This window comes from Stegostoma tigrinum, chromosome 45 (genome assembly GCF_030684315.1).
Source record: "Stegostoma tigrinum isolate sSteTig4 chromosome 45, sSteTig4.hap1, whole genome shotgun sequence".
Taxonomy (NCBI): domain Eukaryota; kingdom Metazoa; phylum Chordata; class Chondrichthyes; order Orectolobiformes; family Stegostomatidae; genus Stegostoma; species Stegostoma tigrinum.
In genome coordinates, this window is record NC_081398.1 from 920,793 (window position 1) to 942,719 (window position 21,927).

At 62.0% G+C, this 21,927-nt stretch overlaps 1 protein-coding gene across 1 annotated transcript in view; it reads left to right on the top strand.

Annotated features, from left to right (window-relative positions):
- Positions 1-21,927, top strand: part of LOC125448642 (cysteinyl leukotriene receptor 1-like) — a 47,968-nt gene extending 26,041 nt beyond the window's left edge. Inside the window, exon 2 of the mRNA XM_048524069.1 lies at positions 20,855-21,927. Coding sequence (XP_048380026.1) covers positions 20,855-21,927 — 1,073 coding nt within the window. The remainder of the gene's footprint in view (positions 1-20,854) is intronic.

Consider the following 21,927-nt stretch of genomic DNA (forward strand, 5'->3'; position numbering starts at 1 on the left):
AGCACTGACCCTGTGGTACACTCCCAGACTCGGCACACACCCTGTGGTACACTCCCAGACCCGGCACTGACCCTGCGGTACACTCCCAGACCCGCACTGACCCTGGGGTACACTCCCAGACCCAGCACTGACCCTGTTGTACACTCCCAAACCCAGCACCTACCCTGTGGTACACTCCCAGACCCAGCACTGACCCTGTTGTACAGTCCCAGACCCAGCACTGACCCTGTGGTACACTCCCAGACCCAGCACTGACCCTGTGGTACACTCCCAGACCCAGCACTGACCCTGTTGTACAGTCCCAGACCCAGCACTGACCCTGTGGTACCCCCCCAGGCCCAGCACTGACCCTGCGGTACACTCCCAGACCCGGCACTGACCCTGTGGTACTCTCCCAGGCCGGGCCCTGACCCTGTGGTACACTCCCAGACCCAGCACCGACCCTGCTGTACACTCCCGGACCGAGCCCTGACCCTGTGGTACACTCCCAAACCCGGCACTGACCCTGCGGTACACTCCCAGACCCAGCACTGACCCTGTTGTACACTCCCAGACCCAGCACTGACCCTGTGGTACACCTCCAGACCCGGCACTGACCCTGTGGTACACTCCCAGACCCTGCACTGACCCCGTGGTACACTCCCAGACCCAGCACTGACCCTGTGGTACACTCCCAAACCGCGCCCTGACCCTGTGGTACACTCCCAGAACCGGCACTGACCCTGCGGTACACTGCCAGACCCAGTACTGACCCTGCGGTACACTCCCAGACCCCGCACTGACCGTGTTGTACACACCCAGACCCAGCACTGACGCTGTGGTACTCTCCCAGACACAGCTCTGACCCTGTGGTACACCCCCAGACCCGGCACTGACCCTGTGGTACACTCCCAGACCCGGCACTGACCCTGTGATACACTCCCAGACCCCGCACTGCCCCTGTGGTACACTCCCAGACCCAGCACTGACCCTGTGGTACAGTCCCAGACCCAGCACTGACCCTGTGGTACACTCCCAGACTCGGCACACACCCTGTGGTACACTCCCAGACCCGGCACTGACCCTGCGGTACACTCCCAGACCCGCACTGACCCTGGGGTACACTCCCAGACCCAGCACTGACCCTGTTGTACACTCCCAAACCCAGCACCTACCCTGTGGTACACTCCCAGACCCAGCACTGACCCTGTTGTACAGTCCCAGACCCAGCACTGACCCTGTGGTACACTGCCAGACCCCGCACTGACCCTGTGGTACACTCCCAGACCCAGCACTGACCCTGTTGTACAGCCCCAGACCCAGCACTGACCCTGTGGTACCCCCCCAGGCCCAGCACTGACCCTGCGGTACACTCCCAGACACGGCACTGACCCTGTGGTACTCTCCCAGGCCGGGCCCTGACCCTGTGGTACACTCCCAAACCCGGCACTGACCCTGCGGTACACTCCCAGACCCAGCACTGACCCTGCGGTACACTCCCGGACCAAGCCCTGACCCTGTGGTACACTCCCAAACCCGGCACTGACCCTGCGGTACACTCCCAGACCCAGCACTGACCCTGTTGTACAGTCCCAGATCCACCACTGACCCTGTGGTACCCCCCCAGACCCAGCACTGACCCTACGGTACACTCCCAGACCCGGCACTGACCCTGTGGTACTCTCCCAGGCCGGGCCCTGACCCTGTGGTACACTCCCAGACCCAGCACCGACCCTGCTGTACACTCCCGGACCGAGCCCTGACCCTGTGGTACACTCCCAAACCCGGCACTGACCCTGCGGTACACTCCCAGACCCAGCACTGACCCTGTTGTACACTCCCAGACCCAGCACTGACCCTGTGGTACACCTCCAGGCCCGGCACTGACCCTGTGGTACACTCCCAGACCCTGCACTGACCCCGTGGTACACTCCCAGACCCAGCACTGACCCCATGGTACACTCCCAGACCCCGCTCTGACCCTGTAGTACACTCCCAGACCCGGCTCTGACCCTGTGGTACACTCCCAGACCGAGCCCTGACCCTGTGGTACACTCCCAGACCCAGCACTGACCCTGCGGTACACTCCCAGACCGAGCACTGATCCTGTGGTACACTCCCAGAACCAGCACTGACCCTGTTGTACACCCGCAGACCCAGAACTGACCCTGCGGTACACTCCCAGACCGAGCCCTGACCCTGTGGTCAACTCTCAGACCCGGCACTGACCCTGTTGTACACTCCCAGACCCAGCACTGACCCTGTGGTACACTCCCAGACCCATCACTGACCCTGCGGTACACTCCCAGACTCGGCACACACCCTGTGGTACACTCCCAGACCCGGCACTGACCCTGCGGTACACTCACAGACCCCGCACTGACCCTGTGGTACACTCACAGACCCAGCACTGACCTCGTGGTACACTCCCAGACCCCGCACTGACCCTGTGGTACACTCCCAGACCCGGCACTAACCCTGTGGTACACTCCCAGACCGTGCCCTGACCCTATGGTACAACCCCAGACCGAGCCCTGACCCTGTGGTACACTACCAGACCGAGCCCTGACCATGTGGTACACTCCCAGACCCAGCACTGAGACCGTGGTACAGTCCCAGACCGAGCTCTGACCCTGCGGTACAATCCCAGACCCGATACAGACCCTGTGGTACACTCCCAGACCCGGCACTGACCCTGTGGTACACCACCAGACCCGGCACTGACCCTGCGGTACATTCCCAGACCCGGCACTGACCGTGCGGTACACTACCAGACCCGGCACCTACCCTGGGGTACACTCCTGGAACCGGCACTGACCCTGTGGTACACACCCAGACCCCGCACTGACCCCGTTGTACACTCCCAGACCCAGCACTGACCCTGCGGTACACTCCCAAACCGCGCCCTGACCCTGTGGTACACTCCCAGAACCTGCACTGACCCTGCGGTACACTGCCAGACCCAGTACTGACCCTGCGGTACACTCCCAGACCCCGCACTGACCGTGTTGTACACACCCAGACCCAGCACTGACGCTGTGGTACACTCCCAGACACAGCTCTGACCCTGTGGTACACCCCCAGACCCAGCACTGACCCTGTGGTACACTCCCAGACCCGGCACTGACCCTGTGATACACTCCCAGACCCCGCACTGCCCCTGTGGTACACTCCCAGACCCAGCACTGACCCTGTGGTACAGTCCCAGACCCAGCACTGACCCTGTGGTACACTCCCAGACTCGGCACACACCCTGTGGTACACTCCCAGACCCGGCACTGACCCTGCGGTACACTCCCAGACCCTGTACTGACCCTGGGGTACACTCCCAGACCCAGCACTGACCCTGTTGTACACTCCCAAACCCAGCACTGACCCTGTGGTACACTCCCAGACCCATCATTGACCCTGTGGTACACTGCCAGACCCCGCACTGACCCTGTGGTACACTCCCAGACCCAGCACTGACCCTGTTGTACAGTCCCAGACCCAGCACTGACCCTGTGGTACCCCCCCAGGCCCAGCACTGACCCTGCGGTACACTCCCAGACCCGGCACTGACCCTGCGGTACACTCCCGGACCGAGCCCTGACCCTGCGGTACACTCCCAAACCCAGCACTGACCATGTTGTACAGTCCCAGACCCAGCACTGACCCTGTGGTACACTCCCAGACCCAGAACTGACCCTGCGGTACACTCCCAGAACGAGCCCTGACCCTGCGGTACACTCCCAGACCCTGCACTGACCCTGTGGTACACACCCAGACCCAGCACTGATCCTGTGGTACACTCCCAGAACCAGCACTGACCCTGTTGTACACCCGCAGACCCAGAACTGACCCTGCGGTACACTCCCAGACCGAGCCCTGACCCTGTGGTACACTCTCAGACCCGGCACTGACCCTGCGGTACACTCCCAGACCCAGCACTGACCCTGTGGTACACTCCCAGACCGGGCACTGACCCTGTGGTACACTCCCAGACCGAGCCCTGACCCTGTGGTACACTCCCAAACCCGGCACTGACCCTGTGGTACACTCCCAGACCCATCACTGACCCTGCGGTACACTCCCAGACTCGGCACACACCCTGTGGTACACTCCCAGACCCGGCACTGACCCTGCGGTACACTCACAGACCCCGCACTGACCCTGTGGTACACTCACAGACCCAGCACTGACCTCGTGGTACACTCCCAGACCCCGCACTGACCCTGTGGTACACTCCCAGACCCGGCACTAACCCTGTGGTACACTCCCAGACCGTGCCCTGACCCTATGGTACAACCCCAGACCGAGCCCTGACCCTGTGGTACACTACCAGACCGAGCCCTGACCCTGTGGTACACTCCCAGACCCAGCACTGAGACCGTGGTACACTCCCAGACCCCGCTCTGACCCTGTAGTACACTCCCAGACCCGGCTCTGACCCTGTGGTACACTCCCAGACCGAGCCCTGACCCTGTGGTACACTCCCAGACCCAGCACTGACCCTGCGGTACACTCCCAGACCGAGCACTGATCCTGTGATACACTCCCAGAACCAGCACTGACCCTGTTGTACACCCGCAGACCCAGAACTGACCCTGCGGTACACTCCCAGACCGAGCCCTGACCCTGTGGTAAACTCTCAGACCCGGCACTGACCCTGTTGTACACTCCCAGACCCAGCACTGACCCTGTGGTACACTCCCAGACCCAGCACTGACCCTGCGGTACACTCCCAGACTCGGCACACACCCTGTGGTACACTTCCAGACCCGGCACTGACCCTGCGGTGCACTCCCAGACCCAGCACTGACCCTGTTGTACACTCCCAGACCCAGCACTGACCCCGTGGTACACACCCAGACCCAGCTCTGACCCCGTGGTACACTACCAGACCCGACACTGACCATGTGGTACACTCCCAGACACAGCACACACCCTGTGTTACACTCCCAGACCCGGCACTGACCCTGCGGTACACTCCCAGACCGAGCCCTGACCCTGTGGTACACTCCAAGACCCAGCACTGACCCTGTGGTACACTCCCAGACCCAGCACTGACCCTGTGGTACACTACCAGACTCGGCACACACTCTGTGGTACACTCCCAGTCCCAGCACTGACCCTGCGGTACACTCCCAGACCACGTACTGACCCTGTGGTACACTCCCAGACCCAGCACTGACCATGTTGTACAGTCCCAGACCCAGCACTGACCCTGTGGTACACTCCCAGACTCGGCACACACCCTGTGGTACACTCCCAGACCACGTACTGACCCTGTGGTACACTCCCAGACCCAGCACTGACCATGTTGTACAGCCCCAGACCCAGCACTGACCCTGTGGTACACTCCCAGGCTCAGCACACACCCCGTGGTACCCTCCCAGACCCAGCACTGACCCTGCCGTACACTCCCGGACCACGCCCTGACCCTGTGGTACACTCCCAGACCCTGCACTGACCCCGTGGTACACTCCCAGACCCAGCACTGACCCCATGGTACACTCCCAGACCCCGCACTGACCCTGTGGTACACTCCCAGACCCGGCACTGACCATGTGGGACACACCCAGACCCCGCACTGACCCTGTGGTACACTCCCAGACCCAGACCTGACCCTGTGGTACACCCCCCGACCCGGCACTGACCCTGCGGTACACTCCTAGACCCGGCACTGACCCTGCGGTACACTCCCAGACCCGGCACTGACGCTGTGGTACACTCCCAGACCCTGCACAGACCCCGTGGTACACTCCTGGACCCGGCACTGACCCTGTGGTATACTCCCAAACCCAGCACTGACCATGTTGTACAGTCCCAGACCCAGCACTGACCCTGTGGTACACTCCCAGACCCAGAACTGACCCTGCGGTACACTCCCAGAACGAGCCCTGACCCTGCGGTACACTCCCAGACCCTGCACTGACCCTGTGGTACACACCCAGACCCAGCACTGATCCTGTGGTACACTCCCAGAACCAGCACTGACCCTGTTGTACACCCGCAGACCCAGAACTGACCCTGCGGTACACTCCCAGACCGAGCCCTGACCCTGTGGTACACTCTCAGACCCGGCACTGACCCTGCGGTACACTCCCAGACCCAGCACTGACCCTGTGGTACACTCCCAGACCGGGCACTGACCCTGTGGTACACTCCCAGACCGAGCCATGACCCTGTGGTACACTTCCAGACCGAGCCCTGACCCCGTGGCACACTCCCAGACCCAGCACTGACCCTGCGGTACACTCCCACACCGAGCCGTGACACTGTGGTACACTCCCAGACCCGGCACTGACCCTGCGGTACACTCCCAGGCCCCGCACTGCCCCTGTGGTACACTCCCAGACCCCGCACTAACCTTGCTGTACACTCCCAGACCCAGCACTGACCCTGTGGTACACTCCCAGACCCAGCACTGACCCTGTGGTACACTCCCAGATTCGGCACACACCCTGTGGTACACTCCCAGACTCGGCACCCAGGCTGTGGTACACTCCCAGACCCGGCACTGACCCTGCAGTACACTCCCAGACCCGCAACTGACCCTGCGGTACACTCCGAGACTCCGCACTGACCCAGTGGTACACTCCCAGACCCGGCACTGACCCTGTGGTGCACTCCCAGACCCGGCACTGACCCTGTTTTACACTCCCAGACCCGGCACTGACCCCGTGGTACACTCCCGGACCGAGCCCTGTCCCTGTGGTTCACTCCCAGACCCGGCACTGACCCTGCGGTACACTCCCAGACTCGGCACACACCCCGTGGTACCCTCCCAGAACCAGCACTGACCCTGCGGTACACTCCCAGACCACGTACTGACCCTGTGGTACACTCCCAGACCAAACACTGACCCTGTTGTATAGTCCCAGACCCAGCACTGACCCTGTGGTACACCCCCAGACACAGCACTGACCCTGTGGTACACTCCCAGACCCCGCACTGACCCCGTTGTACTCTCCCAGACCCAGCACTGACCCTGCGGTACACTCCCAAACCGCGCCCTGACCCTGTGGTACACTCCCAGAACCGGCACTGACCCTGCGGTACACTGCCAGACCCAGTACTGACCCTGCGGTACACTCCCAGACCCCGCACTGACCGTGTTGTACACACCCAGACCCAGCACTGACGCTGTGGTACACTCCCAGACACAGCTCTGACCCTGTGGTACACCCCCAGACCCGGCACTGACCCTGTGGTACACTCCCAGACCCGGCACTGACCCTGTGATACACTCCCAGACCCCGCACTGCCCCTGTGGTACACTCCCAGACCCAGCACTGACCCTGTGGTACAGTCCCAGACCCAGCACTGACCCTGTGGTACACTCCCAGACTCGGCACACACCCTGTGGTACACTCCCAGACCCGGCACTGACCCTGCGGTACACTCCCAGACCCGCACTGACCCTGGGGTACACTCCCAGACCCAGCACTGACCCTGTTGTACACTCCCAAACCCAGCACCTACCCTGTGGTACACTCCCAGACCCATCACTGACCCTGTGGTACACTGCCAGACCCCGCACTGACCCTGTGGTACACTCCCAGACCCAGCACTGACCCTGTTGTACAGTCCCAGACCCAGCACTGACCCTGTGGTACCCCCCCAGGCCCAGCACTGACCCTGCGGTACACTCCCAGACACGGCACTGACCCTGTGGTACTCTCCCAGGCCGGGCCCTGACCCTGTGGTACACTCCCAAACCCGGCACTGACCCTGCGGTACACTCCCAGACCCAGCACTGACCCTGCGGTACACTCCCGGACCAAGCCCTGACCCTGTGGTACACTCCCAAACCCGGCACTGACCCTGCGGTACACTCCCAGACCCAGCACTGACCCTGTTGTACAGTCCCAGATCCACCACTGACCCTGTGGTACCCCCCCAGACCCAGCACTGACCCTAAGGTACACTCCCAGACCCGGCACTGACCCTGTGGTACTCTCCCAGGCCGGGCCCTGACCCTGTGGTACACTCCCAGACCCAGCACCGACCCTGCTGTACACTCCCGGACCGAGCCCTGACCCTGTGGTACACTCCCAAACCCGGCACTGACCCTGCGGTACACTCCCAGACCCAGCACTGACCCTGTTGTACACTCCCAGACCCAGCACTGACCCTGTGGTACACCTCCAGACCCGGCACTGACCCTGTGGTACACTCCCAGACCCTGCACTGACCCCGTGGTACACTCCCAGACCCAGCACTGACCCCATGGTACACTCCCAGACCCCGCTCTGACCCTGTAGTACACTCCCAGACCCGGCTCTGACCCTGTGGTACACTCCCAGACCGAGCCCTGACCCTGTGGTACACTCCCAGACCCAGCACTGACCCTGCGGTACACTCCCAGACCGAGCCCTGACCCTGTGGTACACTCCCAGACCCGGCACTGACCCTGCGGTACACTCCCAGACCCAGCACTCACCCTGCTGTGCACTCCCAGACCGAGCCCTGACCCTGTGGTACACTCCCAGACCCGGCACTGACCCTGCGGTACACTCCCAGACCGAGCCCTGACCCAGTGGTACACTCCCAGACCCAGCACTGACCCTGTTGTACACTCCCAAACCCAGCACATACCCTGTGGTACACTCCCAGACCCATCACTGACCCTGTGGTACACTGCCAGACCCCGCACTGACCCTGTGGTACACTCCCAGACCCAGCACTGACCCTGTTGTACAGTCCCAGACCCAGCACTGACCCTGTGGTACCCCCCCAGGCCCAGCACTGACCCTGCGGTACACTCCCAGACCCGGCACTGACCCTGTGGTACTCTCCCAGGCCGGGCCCTGACCCTGTGGTACACTCCCAGACCCAGCACCGACCCTGCTGTACACTCCCGGACCGAGCCCTGACCCTGTGGTACACTCCCAAACCCGGCACTGACCCTGCGGTACACTCCCAGACCCAGCACTGACCCTGTTGTACACTCCCAGACCCAGCACTGACCCTGTGGTACACCTCCAGACCCGGCACTGACCCTGTGGTACACTCCCAGACCCTGCACTGACCCCGTGGTACACTCCCAGACCCAGCACTGACCCTGCGGTACACTCCCAAACCGCGCCCTGACCCTGTGGTACACTCCCAGAACCGGCACTGACCCTGCGGTACACTGCCAGACCCAGTACTGACCCTGCGGTACACTCCCAGACCCCGCACTGACCGTGTTGTACACACCCAGACCCAGCACTGACGCTGTGGTACACTCCCAGACACAGCTCTGACCCTGTGGTACACCCCCAGACCCGGCACTGACCCTGTGGTACACTCCCAGACCCGGCACTGACCCTGTGATACACTCCCAGACCCCGCACTGCCCCTGTGGTACACTCCCAGACCCAGCACTGACCCTGTGGTACAGTCCCAGACCCAGCACTGACCCTGTGGTACACTCCCAGACTCGGCACACACCCTGTGGTACACTCCCAGACCCGGCACTGACCCTGCGGTACACTCCCAGACCCGCACTGACCCTGGGGTACACTCCCAGACCCAGCACTGACCCTGTTGTACACTCCCAAACCCAGCACCTACCCTGTGGTACACTCCCAGACCCAGCACTGACCCTGTTGTACAGTCCCAGACCCAGCACTGACCCTGTGGTACACTGCCAGACCCCGCACTGACCCTGTGGTACACTCCCAGACCCAGCACTGACCCTGTTGTACAGCCCCAGACCCAGCACTGACCCTGTGGTACCCCCCCAGGCCCAGCACTGACCCTGCGGTACACTCCCAGACACGGCACTGACCCTGTGGTACTCTCCCAGGCCGGGCCCTGACCCTGTGGTACACTCCCAAACCCGGCACTGACCCTGCGGTACACTCCCAGACCCAGCACTGACCCTGCGGTACACTCCCGGACCAAGCCCTGACCCTGTGGTACACTCCCAAACCCGGCACTGACCCTGCGGTACACTCCCAGACCCAGCACTGACCCTGTTGTACAGTCCCAGATCCACCACTGACCCTGTGGTACCCCCCCAGACCCAGCACTGACCCTACGGTACACTCCCAGACCCGGCACTGACCCTGTGGTACTCTCCCAGGCCGGGCCCTGACCCTGTGGTACACTCCCAGACCCAGCACCGACCCTGCTGTACACTCCCGGACCGAGCCCTGACCCTGTGGTACACTCCCAAACCCGGCACTGACCCTGCGGTACACTCCCAGACCCAGCACTGACCCTGTTGTACACTCCCAGACCCAGCACTGACCCTGTGGTACACCTCCAGACCCGGCACTGACCCTGTGGTACACTCCCAGACCCTGCACTGACCCCGTGGTACACTCCCAGACCCAGCACTGACCCCATGGTACACTCCCAGACCCCGCTCTGACCCTGTAGTACACTCCCAGACCCAGCACTGACCCTGCGGTACACTCCCAGACCGAGCACTGATCCTGTGGTACACTCCCAGAACCAGCACTGACCCTGTTGTACACCCGCAGACCCAGAACTGACCCTGCGGTACACTCCCAGACCGAGCCCTGACCCTGTGGTCAACTCTCAGACCCGGCACTGACCCTGTTGCACACTCCCAGACCCAGCACTGACCCTGTGGTACACTCCCAGACCCATCACTGACCCTGCGGTACACTCCCAGACTCGGCACACACCCTGTGGTACACTCCCAGACCCGGCACTGACCCTGCGGTACACTCACAGACCCCGCACTGACCCTGTGGTACACTCACAGACCCAGCACTGACCTCGTGGTACACTCCCAGACCCCGCACTGACCCTGTGGTACACTCCCAGACCCGGCACTAACCCTGTGGTACACTCCCAGACCGTGCCCTGACCCTATGGTACAACCCCAGACCGAGCCCTGACCCTGTGGTACACTACCAGACCGAGCCCTGACCCTGTGGTACACTCCCAGACCCAGCACTGAGACCGTGGTACAGTCCCAGACCGAGCTCTGACCCTGCGGTACAATCCCAGACCCGATACAGACCCTGTGGTACACTCCCAGACCCGGCACTGACCCTGTGGTACACCACCAGACCCGGCACTGACCCTGCGGTACATTCCCAGACCCGGCACTGACCGTGCGGTACACTACCAGACCCGGCACCTACCCTGGGGTACACTCCTGGAACCGGCACTGACCCTGTGGTACACTCCCAGACCCCGCACTGACCCCGTTGTACACTCCCAGACCCAGCACTGACCCTGCGGTACACTCCCAAACCGCGCCCTGACCCTGTGGTACACTCCCAGAACCGGCACTGACCCTGCGGTACACTGCCAGACCCAGTACTGACCCTGCGGTACACTCCCAGACCCCGCACTGACCGTGTTGTACACACCCAGACCCAGCACTGACGCTGTGGTACACTCCCAGACACAGCTCTGACCCTGTGGTACACCCCCAGACCCAGCACTGACCCTGTGGTACACTCCCAGACCCGGCACTGACCCTGTGATACACTCCCAGACCCCGCACTGCCCCTGTGGTACACTCCCAGACCCAGCACTGACCCTGTGGTACAGTCCCAGACCCAGCACTGACCCTGTGGTACACTCCCAGACTCGGCACACACCCTGTGGTACACTCCCAGACCCGGCACTGACCCTGCGGTACACTCCCAGACCCTGCACTGACCCTGGGGTACACTCCCAGACCCAGCACTGACCCTGTTGTACACTCCCAAACCCAGCACTGACCCTGTGGTACACTCCCAGACCCATCATTGACCCTGTGGTACACTGCCAGACCCCGCACTGACCCTGTGGTACACTCCCAGACCCAGCACTGACCCTGTTGTACAGTCCCAGACCCAGCACTGACCCTGTGGTACCCCCCCAGGCCCAGCAGTGACCCTGCGGTACACTCCCAGACCCGGCACTGACCCTGCGGTACACTCCCGGACCGAGCCCTGACCCTGCGGTACACTCCCAAACCCAGCACTGACCATGTTGTACAGTCCCAGACCCAGCACTGACCCTGTGGTACACTCCCAGACCCAGAACTGACCCTGCGGTACACTCCCAGAACGAGCCCTGACCCTGCGGTACACTCCCAGACCCTGCACTGACCCTGTGGTACACACCCAGACCCAGCACTGATCCTGTGGTACACTCCCAGAACCAGCACTGACCCTGTTGTACACCCGCAGACCCAGAACTGACCCTGCGGTACACTCCCAGACCGAGCCCTGACCCTGTGGTACACTCTCAGACCCGGCACTGACCCTGCGGTACACTCCCAGACCCAGCACTGACCCTGTGGTACACTCCCAGACCGGGCACTGACCCTGTGGTACACTCCCAGACCGAGCCCTGACCCTGTGGTACACTCCCAAACCCGGCACTGACCCTGTGGTACACTCCCAGACCCATCACTGACCCTGCGGTACACTCCCAGACTCGGCACACACCCTGTGGTACACTCCCAGACCCGGCACTGACCCTGCGGTACACTCACAGACCCCGCACTGACCCTGTGGTACACTCACAGACCCAGCACTGACCTCGTGGTACACTCCCAGACCCCGCACTGACCCTGTGGTACACTCCCAGACCCGGCACTAACCCTGTGGTACACTCCCAGACCGTGCCCTGACCCTATGGTACAACCCCAGACCGAGCCCTGACCCTGTGGTACACTACCAGACCGAGCCCTGACCCTGTGGTACACTCCCAGACCCAGCACTGAGACCGTGGTACACTCCCAGACCCCGCTCTGACCCTGTAGTACACTCCCAGACCCGGCTCTGACCCTGTGGTACACTCCCAGACCGAGCCCTGACCCTGTGGTACACTCCCAGACCCAGCACTGACCCTGCGGTACACTCCCAGACTGAGCACTGATCCTGTGGTACACTCCCAGAACCAGCACTGACCCTGTTGTACACCCGCAGACCCAGAACTGACCCTGCGGTACACTCCCAGACCGAGCCCTGACCCTGTGGTAAACTCTCAGACCCGGCACTGACCCTGTTGTACACTCCCAGACCCAGCACTGACCCTGTGGTACACTCCCAGACCCAGCACTGACCCTGCGGTACACTCCCAGACTCGGCACACACCCTGTGGTACACTTCCAGACCCGGCACTGACCCTGCGGTGCACTCCCAGACCCAGCACTGACCCTGTTGTACACTCCCAGACCCGGCACTGACCCTGCGGTACGCTCCCTGACCCCGCACTGACCATGCGGTGCACACCAAACCCAACAGTGACCCTGTGGGACACTCCCAGACCCCGCACTGACCCTGTGGTACACTCCCAGACCCGGCACTGACCCTGTGGTACACTCCCAGACCCAGCACTGACCCTGTGGTACACTCCCAGACCCAGCACTGACCCCGTGGTACACACCCAGACCCAGCTCTGACCCCGTGGTACACTACCAGACCCGACACTGACCATGTGGTACACTCCCAGACACAGCACACACCCTGTGTTACACTCCCAGACCCGGCACTGACCCTGCGGTACACTCCCAGACCGAGCCCTGACCCTGTGGTACACTCCAAGACCCAGCACTGACCCTGTGGTACACTCCCAGACCCAGCACTGACCCTGTGGTACACTACCAGACTCGGCGCACACTCTGTGGTACACTCCCAGTCCCAGCACTGACCCTGCGGTACACTCCCAGACCACGTACTGACCCTGTGGTACACTCCCAGACCCAGCACTGACCATGTTGTACAGTCCCAGACCCAGCACTGACCCTGTGGTACACTCCCAGACTCGGCACACACCCTGTGGTACACTCCCAGACCACGTACTGACCCTGTGGTACACTCCCAGACCCAGCACTGACCATGTTGTACAGCCCCAGACCCAGCACTGACCCTGTGGTACACTCCCAGGCTCAGCACACACCCCGTGGTACCCTCCCAGACCCAGCACTGACCCTGCCGTACACTCCCGGACCACGCCCTGACCCTGTGGTACACTCCCAGACCCTGCACTGACCCCGTGGTACACTCCCAGACCCAGCACTGACCCCATGGTACACTCCCAGACCCCGCACTGACCCTGTGGTACACTCCCAGACCCGGCACTGACCATGTGGGACACACCCAGACCCCGCACTGACCCTGTGGTACACTCCCAGACCCAGACCTGACCCTGTGGTACACCCCCCGACCCGGCACTGACCCTGCGGTACACTCCTAGACCCGGCACTGACCCTGCGGTACACTCCCAGACCCGGCACTGACGCTGTGGTACACTCCCAGACCCTGCACTGACCCCGTGGTACACTCCTGGACCCGGCACTGACCCTGTGGTATACTCCCAAACCCAGCACTGACCATGTTGTACAGTCCCAGACCCAGCACTGACCCTGTGGTACACTCCCAGACCCAGAACTGACCCTGCGGTACACTCCCAGAACGAGCCCTGACCCTGCGGTACACTCCCAGACCCTGCACTGACCCTGTGGTACACACCCAGACCCAGCACTGATCCTGTGGTACACTCCCAGAACCAGCACTGACCCTGTTGTACACCCGCAGACCCAGAACTGACCCTGCGGTACACTCCCAGACCGAGCCCTGACCCTGTGGTACACTCTCAGACCCGGCACTGACCCTGCGGTACACTCCCAGACCCAGCACTGACCCTGTGGTACACTCCCAGACCGGGCACTGACCCTGTGGTACCCTCCCAGACCGAGCCCTGACCCTGTGGTACACTTCCAGACCGAGCCCTGACCCCGTGGCACACTCCCAGACCCAGCACTGACCCTGCGGTACACTCCCACACCGAGCCGTGACACTGTGGTACACTCCCAGACCCGGCACTGACCCTGCGGTACACTCCCAGGCCCCGCACTGCCCCTGTGGTACACTCCCAGACCCCGCACTAACCTTGCTGTACACTCCCAGACCCAGCACTGACCCTGTGGTACACTCCCAGACCCAGCACTGACCCTGTGGTACACTCCCAGATTCGGCACACACCCTGTGGTACACTCCCAGACTCGGCACCCAGGCTGTGGTACACTCCCAGACCCGGCACTGACCCTGCAGTACACTCCCAGACCCGCAACTGACCCTGCGGTACACTCCGAGACTCCGCACTGACCCAGTGGTACACTCCCAGACCCGGCACTGACCCTGTGGTGCACTCCCAGACCCGGCACTGACCCTGTTTTACACTCCCAGACCCGGCACTGACCCCGTGGTACACTCCCGGACCGAGCCCTGTCCCTGTGGTTCACTCCCAGACCCGGCACTGACCCTGCGGTACACTCCCAGACTCGGCACACACCCCGTGGTACCCTCCCAGAACCAGCACTGACCCTGCGGTACACTCCCAGACCACGTACTGACCCTGTGGTACACTCCCAGACCAAACACTGACCCTGTTGTATAGTCCCAGACCCAGCACTGACCCTGTGGTACACCCCCAGACACAGCACTGACCCTGTGGTACACTCCCAGACCCCGCACTGACCCCGTTGTACTCTCCCAGACCCAGCACTGACCCTGCGGTACACTCCCAAACCGCGCCCTGACCCTGTGGTACACTCCCAGAACCGGCACTGACCCTGCGGTACACTGCCAGACCCAGTACTGACCCTGCGGTACACTCCCAGACCCCGCACTGACCGTGTTGTACACACCCAGACCCAGCACTGACGCTGTGGTACACTCCCAGACACAGCTCTGACCCTGTGGTACACCCCCAGACCCGGCACTGACCCTGTGGTACACTCCCAGACCCGGCACTGACCCTGTGATACACTCCCAGACCCCGCACTGCCCCTGTGGTACACTCCCAGACCCAGCACTGACCCTGTGGTACAGTCCCAGACCCAGCACTGACCCTGTGGTACACTCCCAGACTCGGCACACACCCTGTGGTACACTCCCAGACCCGGCACTGACCCTGCGGTACACTCCCAGACCCGCACTGACCCTGGGGTACACTCCCAGACCCAGCACTGACCCTGTTGTACACTCCCAAACCCAGCACCTACCCTGTGGTACACTCCCAGACCCATCACTGACCCTGTGGTACACTGCCAGACCCCGCACTGACCCTGTGGTACACTCCCAGACCCAGCACTGACCCTGTTGTACAGTCCCAGACCCAGCACTGACCCTGTGGTACCCCCCCAGGCCCAGCACTGACCCTGCGGTACACTCCCAGACACGGCACTGACCCTGTGGTACTCTCCCAGGCCGGGCCCTGACCCTGTGGTACACTCCCAAACCCGGCACTGACCCTGCGGTACACTCCCAGACCCAGCACTGACCCTGCGGTACACTCCCGGACCAAGCCCTGACCCTGTGGTACACTCCCAAACCCGGCACTGACCCTGCGGTACACTCCCAGACCCAGCACTGACCCTGTTGTACAGTCCCAGATCCACCACTGACCCTGTGGTACCCCCCCAGACCCAGCACTGACCCTACGGTACACTCCCAGACCCGGCACTGACCCTGTGGTACTCTCCCAGGCCGGGCCCTGACCCTGTGGTACACTCCCAGACCCAGCACCGACCCTGCTGTACACTCCCGGACCGAGCCCTGACCCTGTGGTACACTCCCAAACCCGGCACTGACCCTGCGGTACACTCCCAGACCCAGCACTGACCCTGTTGTACACTCCCAGACCCAGCACTGACCCTGTGGTACACCTCCAGACCCGGCACTGACCCTGTGGTACACTCCCAGACCCTGCACTGACCCCGTGGTACACTCCCAGACCCAGCACTGACCCCATGGTACACTCCCAGACCCCGCTCTGACCCTGTAGTACACTCCCAGACCCGGCTCTGACCCTGTGGTACACTCCCAGACCGAGCCCTGACCCTGTGGTACACTCCCAGACCCAGCACTGACCCTGCGGTACACTCCCAGACCGAGCCCTGACCCTGTGGTACACTCCCAGACCCGGCACTGACCCTGCGGTACACTCCCAGACCCAGCACTCACCCTGCTGTGCACTGCCAGACCGAGCCCTGACCCTGTGGTACACTCCCAGACCCGGCACTGACCCTGCAGTACACTCCCAGACCGAGCCCTGACCCAGTGGTACACTCCTAGACCCGGCACTGACCCTGCGGTACACTCCCAGACCCGGCACTGACGCTGTGGTACACTCCCAGACCCTGCACTGACCCCGTGGTACACTCCTGGACCGGGCACTGACCCTGTGGTACACTCCCAAACCCAGCACTGACCATGTTGTACAGTCCCAGACCCAGCACTGACCCTGTGGTACACCCCCAGACCCAGCACTGACCCTGTGGTACACTCCCAGACCCAGAACTGACCCTGCGGTACACTCCCAGAACGAGCCCTGACCCTGTGGTACACTCTCAGACCCGGCACTGACCCTGCCGTACACTCCCAGACCCAGCACTGACCCTGCGGTACACCCCCAGACCCTGCACTGACCCTGTGGTACACACCCAGACCCAGCACTGATCCTGTGGTACACTCCCAGAACCAGCACTGACCCTGTTGTACACCCGCAGACCCAGAACTGACCCTGCGGTACACTCCCAGACCGAGCCCTGACCCTGTGGTAAACTCTCAGACCCGGCACTGACCCTGTTGTACACTCCCAGACCCAGCACTGACCCTGTGGTACACTCCCAGACCCATCACTGACCCTGCGGTACACTCCCAGACTCGGCACACACCCTGTGGTACACTCCCAGACCCGGCACTGACCCTGCGGTACACTCACAGACCCCGCACTGACCCTGTGGTACACTCACAGACCCAGCACTGACCTCGTGGTACACTCCCAGACCCTGCACTAACCCTGTGGTACACTCCCAGACCGTGCCCTGACCCTATGGTACAACCCCAGACCGAGCCCTGACCCTGTGGTACACTACCAGACCGAGCCCTGACCCTGTGGTACACTCCCAGACCCAGCACTGAGACCGTGGTACAGTCCCAGACCGAGCTCTGACCCTGCGGTACAATCCCAGACCCGATACAGACCCTGTGGTACACTCCCAGACCCGGCACTGACCCTGTGGTACACCACCAGACCCGGCACTGACCCTGCGGTACACTCCCAGACCCGGCACTGACCGTGCGGTACACTACCAGACCCGGCACCTACCCTGGGGTACACTCCCATACCCGGCACTGACCCTGTGGTACACTCCTGGAACCGGCACTGACCCTGTGGTACACTCCCAGACCCCGCACTGACCCCGTTGTACACTCCCAGACCCAGCACTGACCCTGCGGTACACTCCCAAACCGCGCCCTGACCCTGTGGTACACTCCCAGAACCGGCACTGACCCTGCGGTACACTGCCAGACCCAGTACTGACCCTGCGGTACACTCCCAGACCCCGCACTGACCGTGTTGTACACACCCAGACCCAGCACTCACGCTGTGGTACACTCCCAGACACAGCTCTGACCCTGTGGTACACCCCCAGACCCAGCACTGACCCTGTGGTACACTCCCAGACCCGGCACTGACCCTGTGATACACTCCCAGACCCCGCACTGCCCCTGTGGTACACTCCCAGACCCAGCACTGACCCTGTGGTACAGTCCCAGACCCAGCACTGACCCTGTGGTACACTCCCAGACTCGGCACACACCCTGTGGTACACTCCCAGACCCGGCACTGACCCTGCGGTACACTCCCAGACCCGCACTGACCCTGGGGTACACTCCCAGACCCAGCACTGACCCTGTTGTACACTCCCAAACCCAGCACTGACCCTGTGGTACCCTCCCAGACCCATCACTGACCCTGTGGTACACTGCCAGACCCCGCACTGACCCTGTGGTACACTCCCAGACCCAGCACTGACCCTGTTGTACAGTCCCAGACCCAGCACTGACCCTGTGGTACCCCCCCAGGCCCAGCACTGACCCTGCGGTACACTCCCAGACCCGGCACTGACCCTGCGGTACACTCCCGGACCGAGCCCTGACCCTGTGGTACACTCCCAAACCCGGCACTGACCCTGCGGTACACTCCCAGACCCAGCACTGACCCTGTTGTACAGTTCCAGATCCAGCACTGACCCTGTGGTACCCCCCCAGACCCAGCACTGACCCTACGGTACACTCCCAGACCCGGCACTGACCCTGTGGTACTCTCCCAGGCCGGGCCCTGACCCTGTGGTACACTCCCAGACCCAGCACTGACCCTGCGGTACACTCCCGGACCGAGCCCTGACCCTGTGGTACACTCCCAAACCCGGCACTGACCCTGCGGTACACTCCCAGACCCTGCACTGACCCTGTGGTACACCTCCAGACCCGGCACTGACCCTGTGGTACACTCCCAGACCCTGCACTGACCCCGTGGTACACTCCCAGACCCAGCACTCACCCTGCTGTGCACTCCCAGACCCCGCTCTGACCGTGTGGTACACACCCAGACCCGGCACTGACCCTGTTGTACACTCCCGCACCCAGCACTGACCCTGTGGTAAACTCCCAGACCGGGCACTGACCCTGCGTTACACTCCCAGACCCCACACTGACCCTGTTGTACACTCCCAGACCCAGCACTGACCCCGTGGTACACTCCCAGACCCAGCACTGACCCTGTGGTACACTCCCAGACCCGGCACTGACCCTGTGGTACACCCCCAGACCCGGCAGAGACCCTGTTGTACACTCCCAGGCCCGGCACTGACCCTGTGGTACACTCCCAGACCGAGCCCTGACCCTGTGGTCCACTCCCAGACCCAGCACTGACCCTGTAGTACACTCCCAGACTCGGCACTGACCCTGTGGTACACTCCCGGACCCAGCACTGACCCTGTGGTACACTCCCAGATGCAGCACTGACCCTGTGGTACACTCCCAGACCGAGCCCTGACCCACACTCCTAGACCCAGCACTGACCCTGCGGTACACTCCCAGACCCAGCACCAACCCTGCGGTACACTCCCAGACCCGGCACTGACCCTGTGGTACACTCCCAGGCCCGGCACTGACCCTGTGGTCCACTCCCAGACCCAGCACTGACCCTGTGGTACACTCCCAGACCCAGCACCGACACTGCGGTACACTCCTAGTCCCAGCCCTGACCCTGCGGTCCACTCCCAGACCCGGCACTGACCCTGTGGTACACTCCCAGGTCACAGTTTCCAGTCATACAGATTCTGTTTGCTGCCACTGAGCCAGTCCTGGGGCCAGCGAGTTGCTCGATTCTGGCATAGGGGAGGGGGAGTCGCAGCTTCTGTCGTGTGAGACCGTTCCTGAAGTCCACGAACACTACATCCGCTGCCCTTCCCTCATTTTCATACCCAGTTCCCTCCTCGAGAAACTCAATCACTTCTGTTAGTCAGGATCTGCCCCCATGAAAGCCACACTGGCTATTCCTGATTAATCCTCACCTTTCCCCCCCACACAATTCCAACTGACAATTAATTCAATCTCTTAGAATTGTGGCACAATAGTTTCCCTCCCACCTCACTGGCCTGTACTCCCTCGTCCTTAGAGGAATAGCTTTTGGGAATTGGGTCGTTTTATCCATGGATTCCGAGGTTACACAGATGTCACCCCGAGAAATCTTCTATGTGAAGCACAAAAACACCATGTTTTACCCTTGGGCTGACTCTGCATCTTTTGCCAATTCAGAGGCCTGGCCATTTTCCTGAATGCCGTGGCACCAGCCGCAGTGTGTTTGTTCTTGATAATTGGTCACCAGCAGCCACTAATCGTCTTCACTTGGAAACGATCCCCCGGTGCCAGTTCGTCTGCACGAAGCTGGGAGCCGCGGCTGCTCAAACGCGGCTCGCAAGAGCCATCCAGCGCTGCCCCTTCGAGGCTTCCGGCTCTCCTTGCAGACCCGCGGGGTTTTCCGAGCAACCCTTCCACCTATTTTTGCTGATGTTTCCCAAACGGCACAAGGCTTAACCGCGGTTGTAACCTGCATTTCTTTGTTGCAGTCGACGGTGCAACGCTGCCTGCAGCAAACAGCCAGCAGCCCAGAATGGAATGGACAAGCAAGAATCCGAACTGCAGCGACAATGAGTTTAAGTTCCCTGTGTTTGTGCGGGCATACAGCGTCATCCTGGTCCTCGGCATCATCGGGAACACCGTGGCTCTGTATGTCTTTCTGAAGTTAACTCAGCGCAAAACAGCAAGCACCGTCTTCATGATCAACCTGGCCATTTCAGACCTGTTTTTCACCCTGACGTTACCGTATCGAATTACCTACTATGTCCAACGTGACTGGAACCTCGGCTCCTTCCTCTGCAGGATCACCACCTACGCCTTCTACGTGAACCTCTACTCCAGCATCTTCTTCCTGACGGCCCTCAGCATCTTCCGTTACATCGCCATCCTGCACCCGATTTGGTCCCGGAGAGCAGTCACTGTGTGGAAATCCCTGTGGGTCTCCCTGGGGATCTGGATCTTTATCGGCTTGGTATCTGTCCCCTTCCTCCTGGCAGCCTCCAAGTGCGAGAACGGGACCTGCCGCTGCTTTGAGCCGTCAAACATGTCGTGGGCCCAGATCCAGAAGATGAACTATTTTGCATTTGTGGTAGGCTTCCTCATCCCGTTCGTCACCATCCTCATCTGCTACGTTCGCATTATCCACCGCCTGATGGGCTTGGTCAGCACAATGCGGGCAAATGGACGTAGCCGCAGGAAGTCCATGTACATGATCATCATTGTGCTGTCCTCCTTCCTCTTCTGCTTCCTGCCGTACCATGTCATACGGACTGTTCACCTCCATTTCATGGCACAGGGGGGCTGCGGGGCCACTGCCTGGTTTTTGCAGAGAGCCATCGTGGTGACTGTCTGCCTCGCTGCAGCCAACAGCTGCCTCAACCCCCTCCTGTACTACTTTGCTGGCGAGAATTTTCAAAATGCCCTTAAGACCACGATGATCCTCAAGTCGCGATCTGCATCCTCTGGCAGCGTGGTGTTCCTGGACCAATCCCCGTTCACAGCGCCAGCAAGCCCTAATGACCGCGACCCGCTATCGGGCACATGCCACGAGCAAAATTGTTGA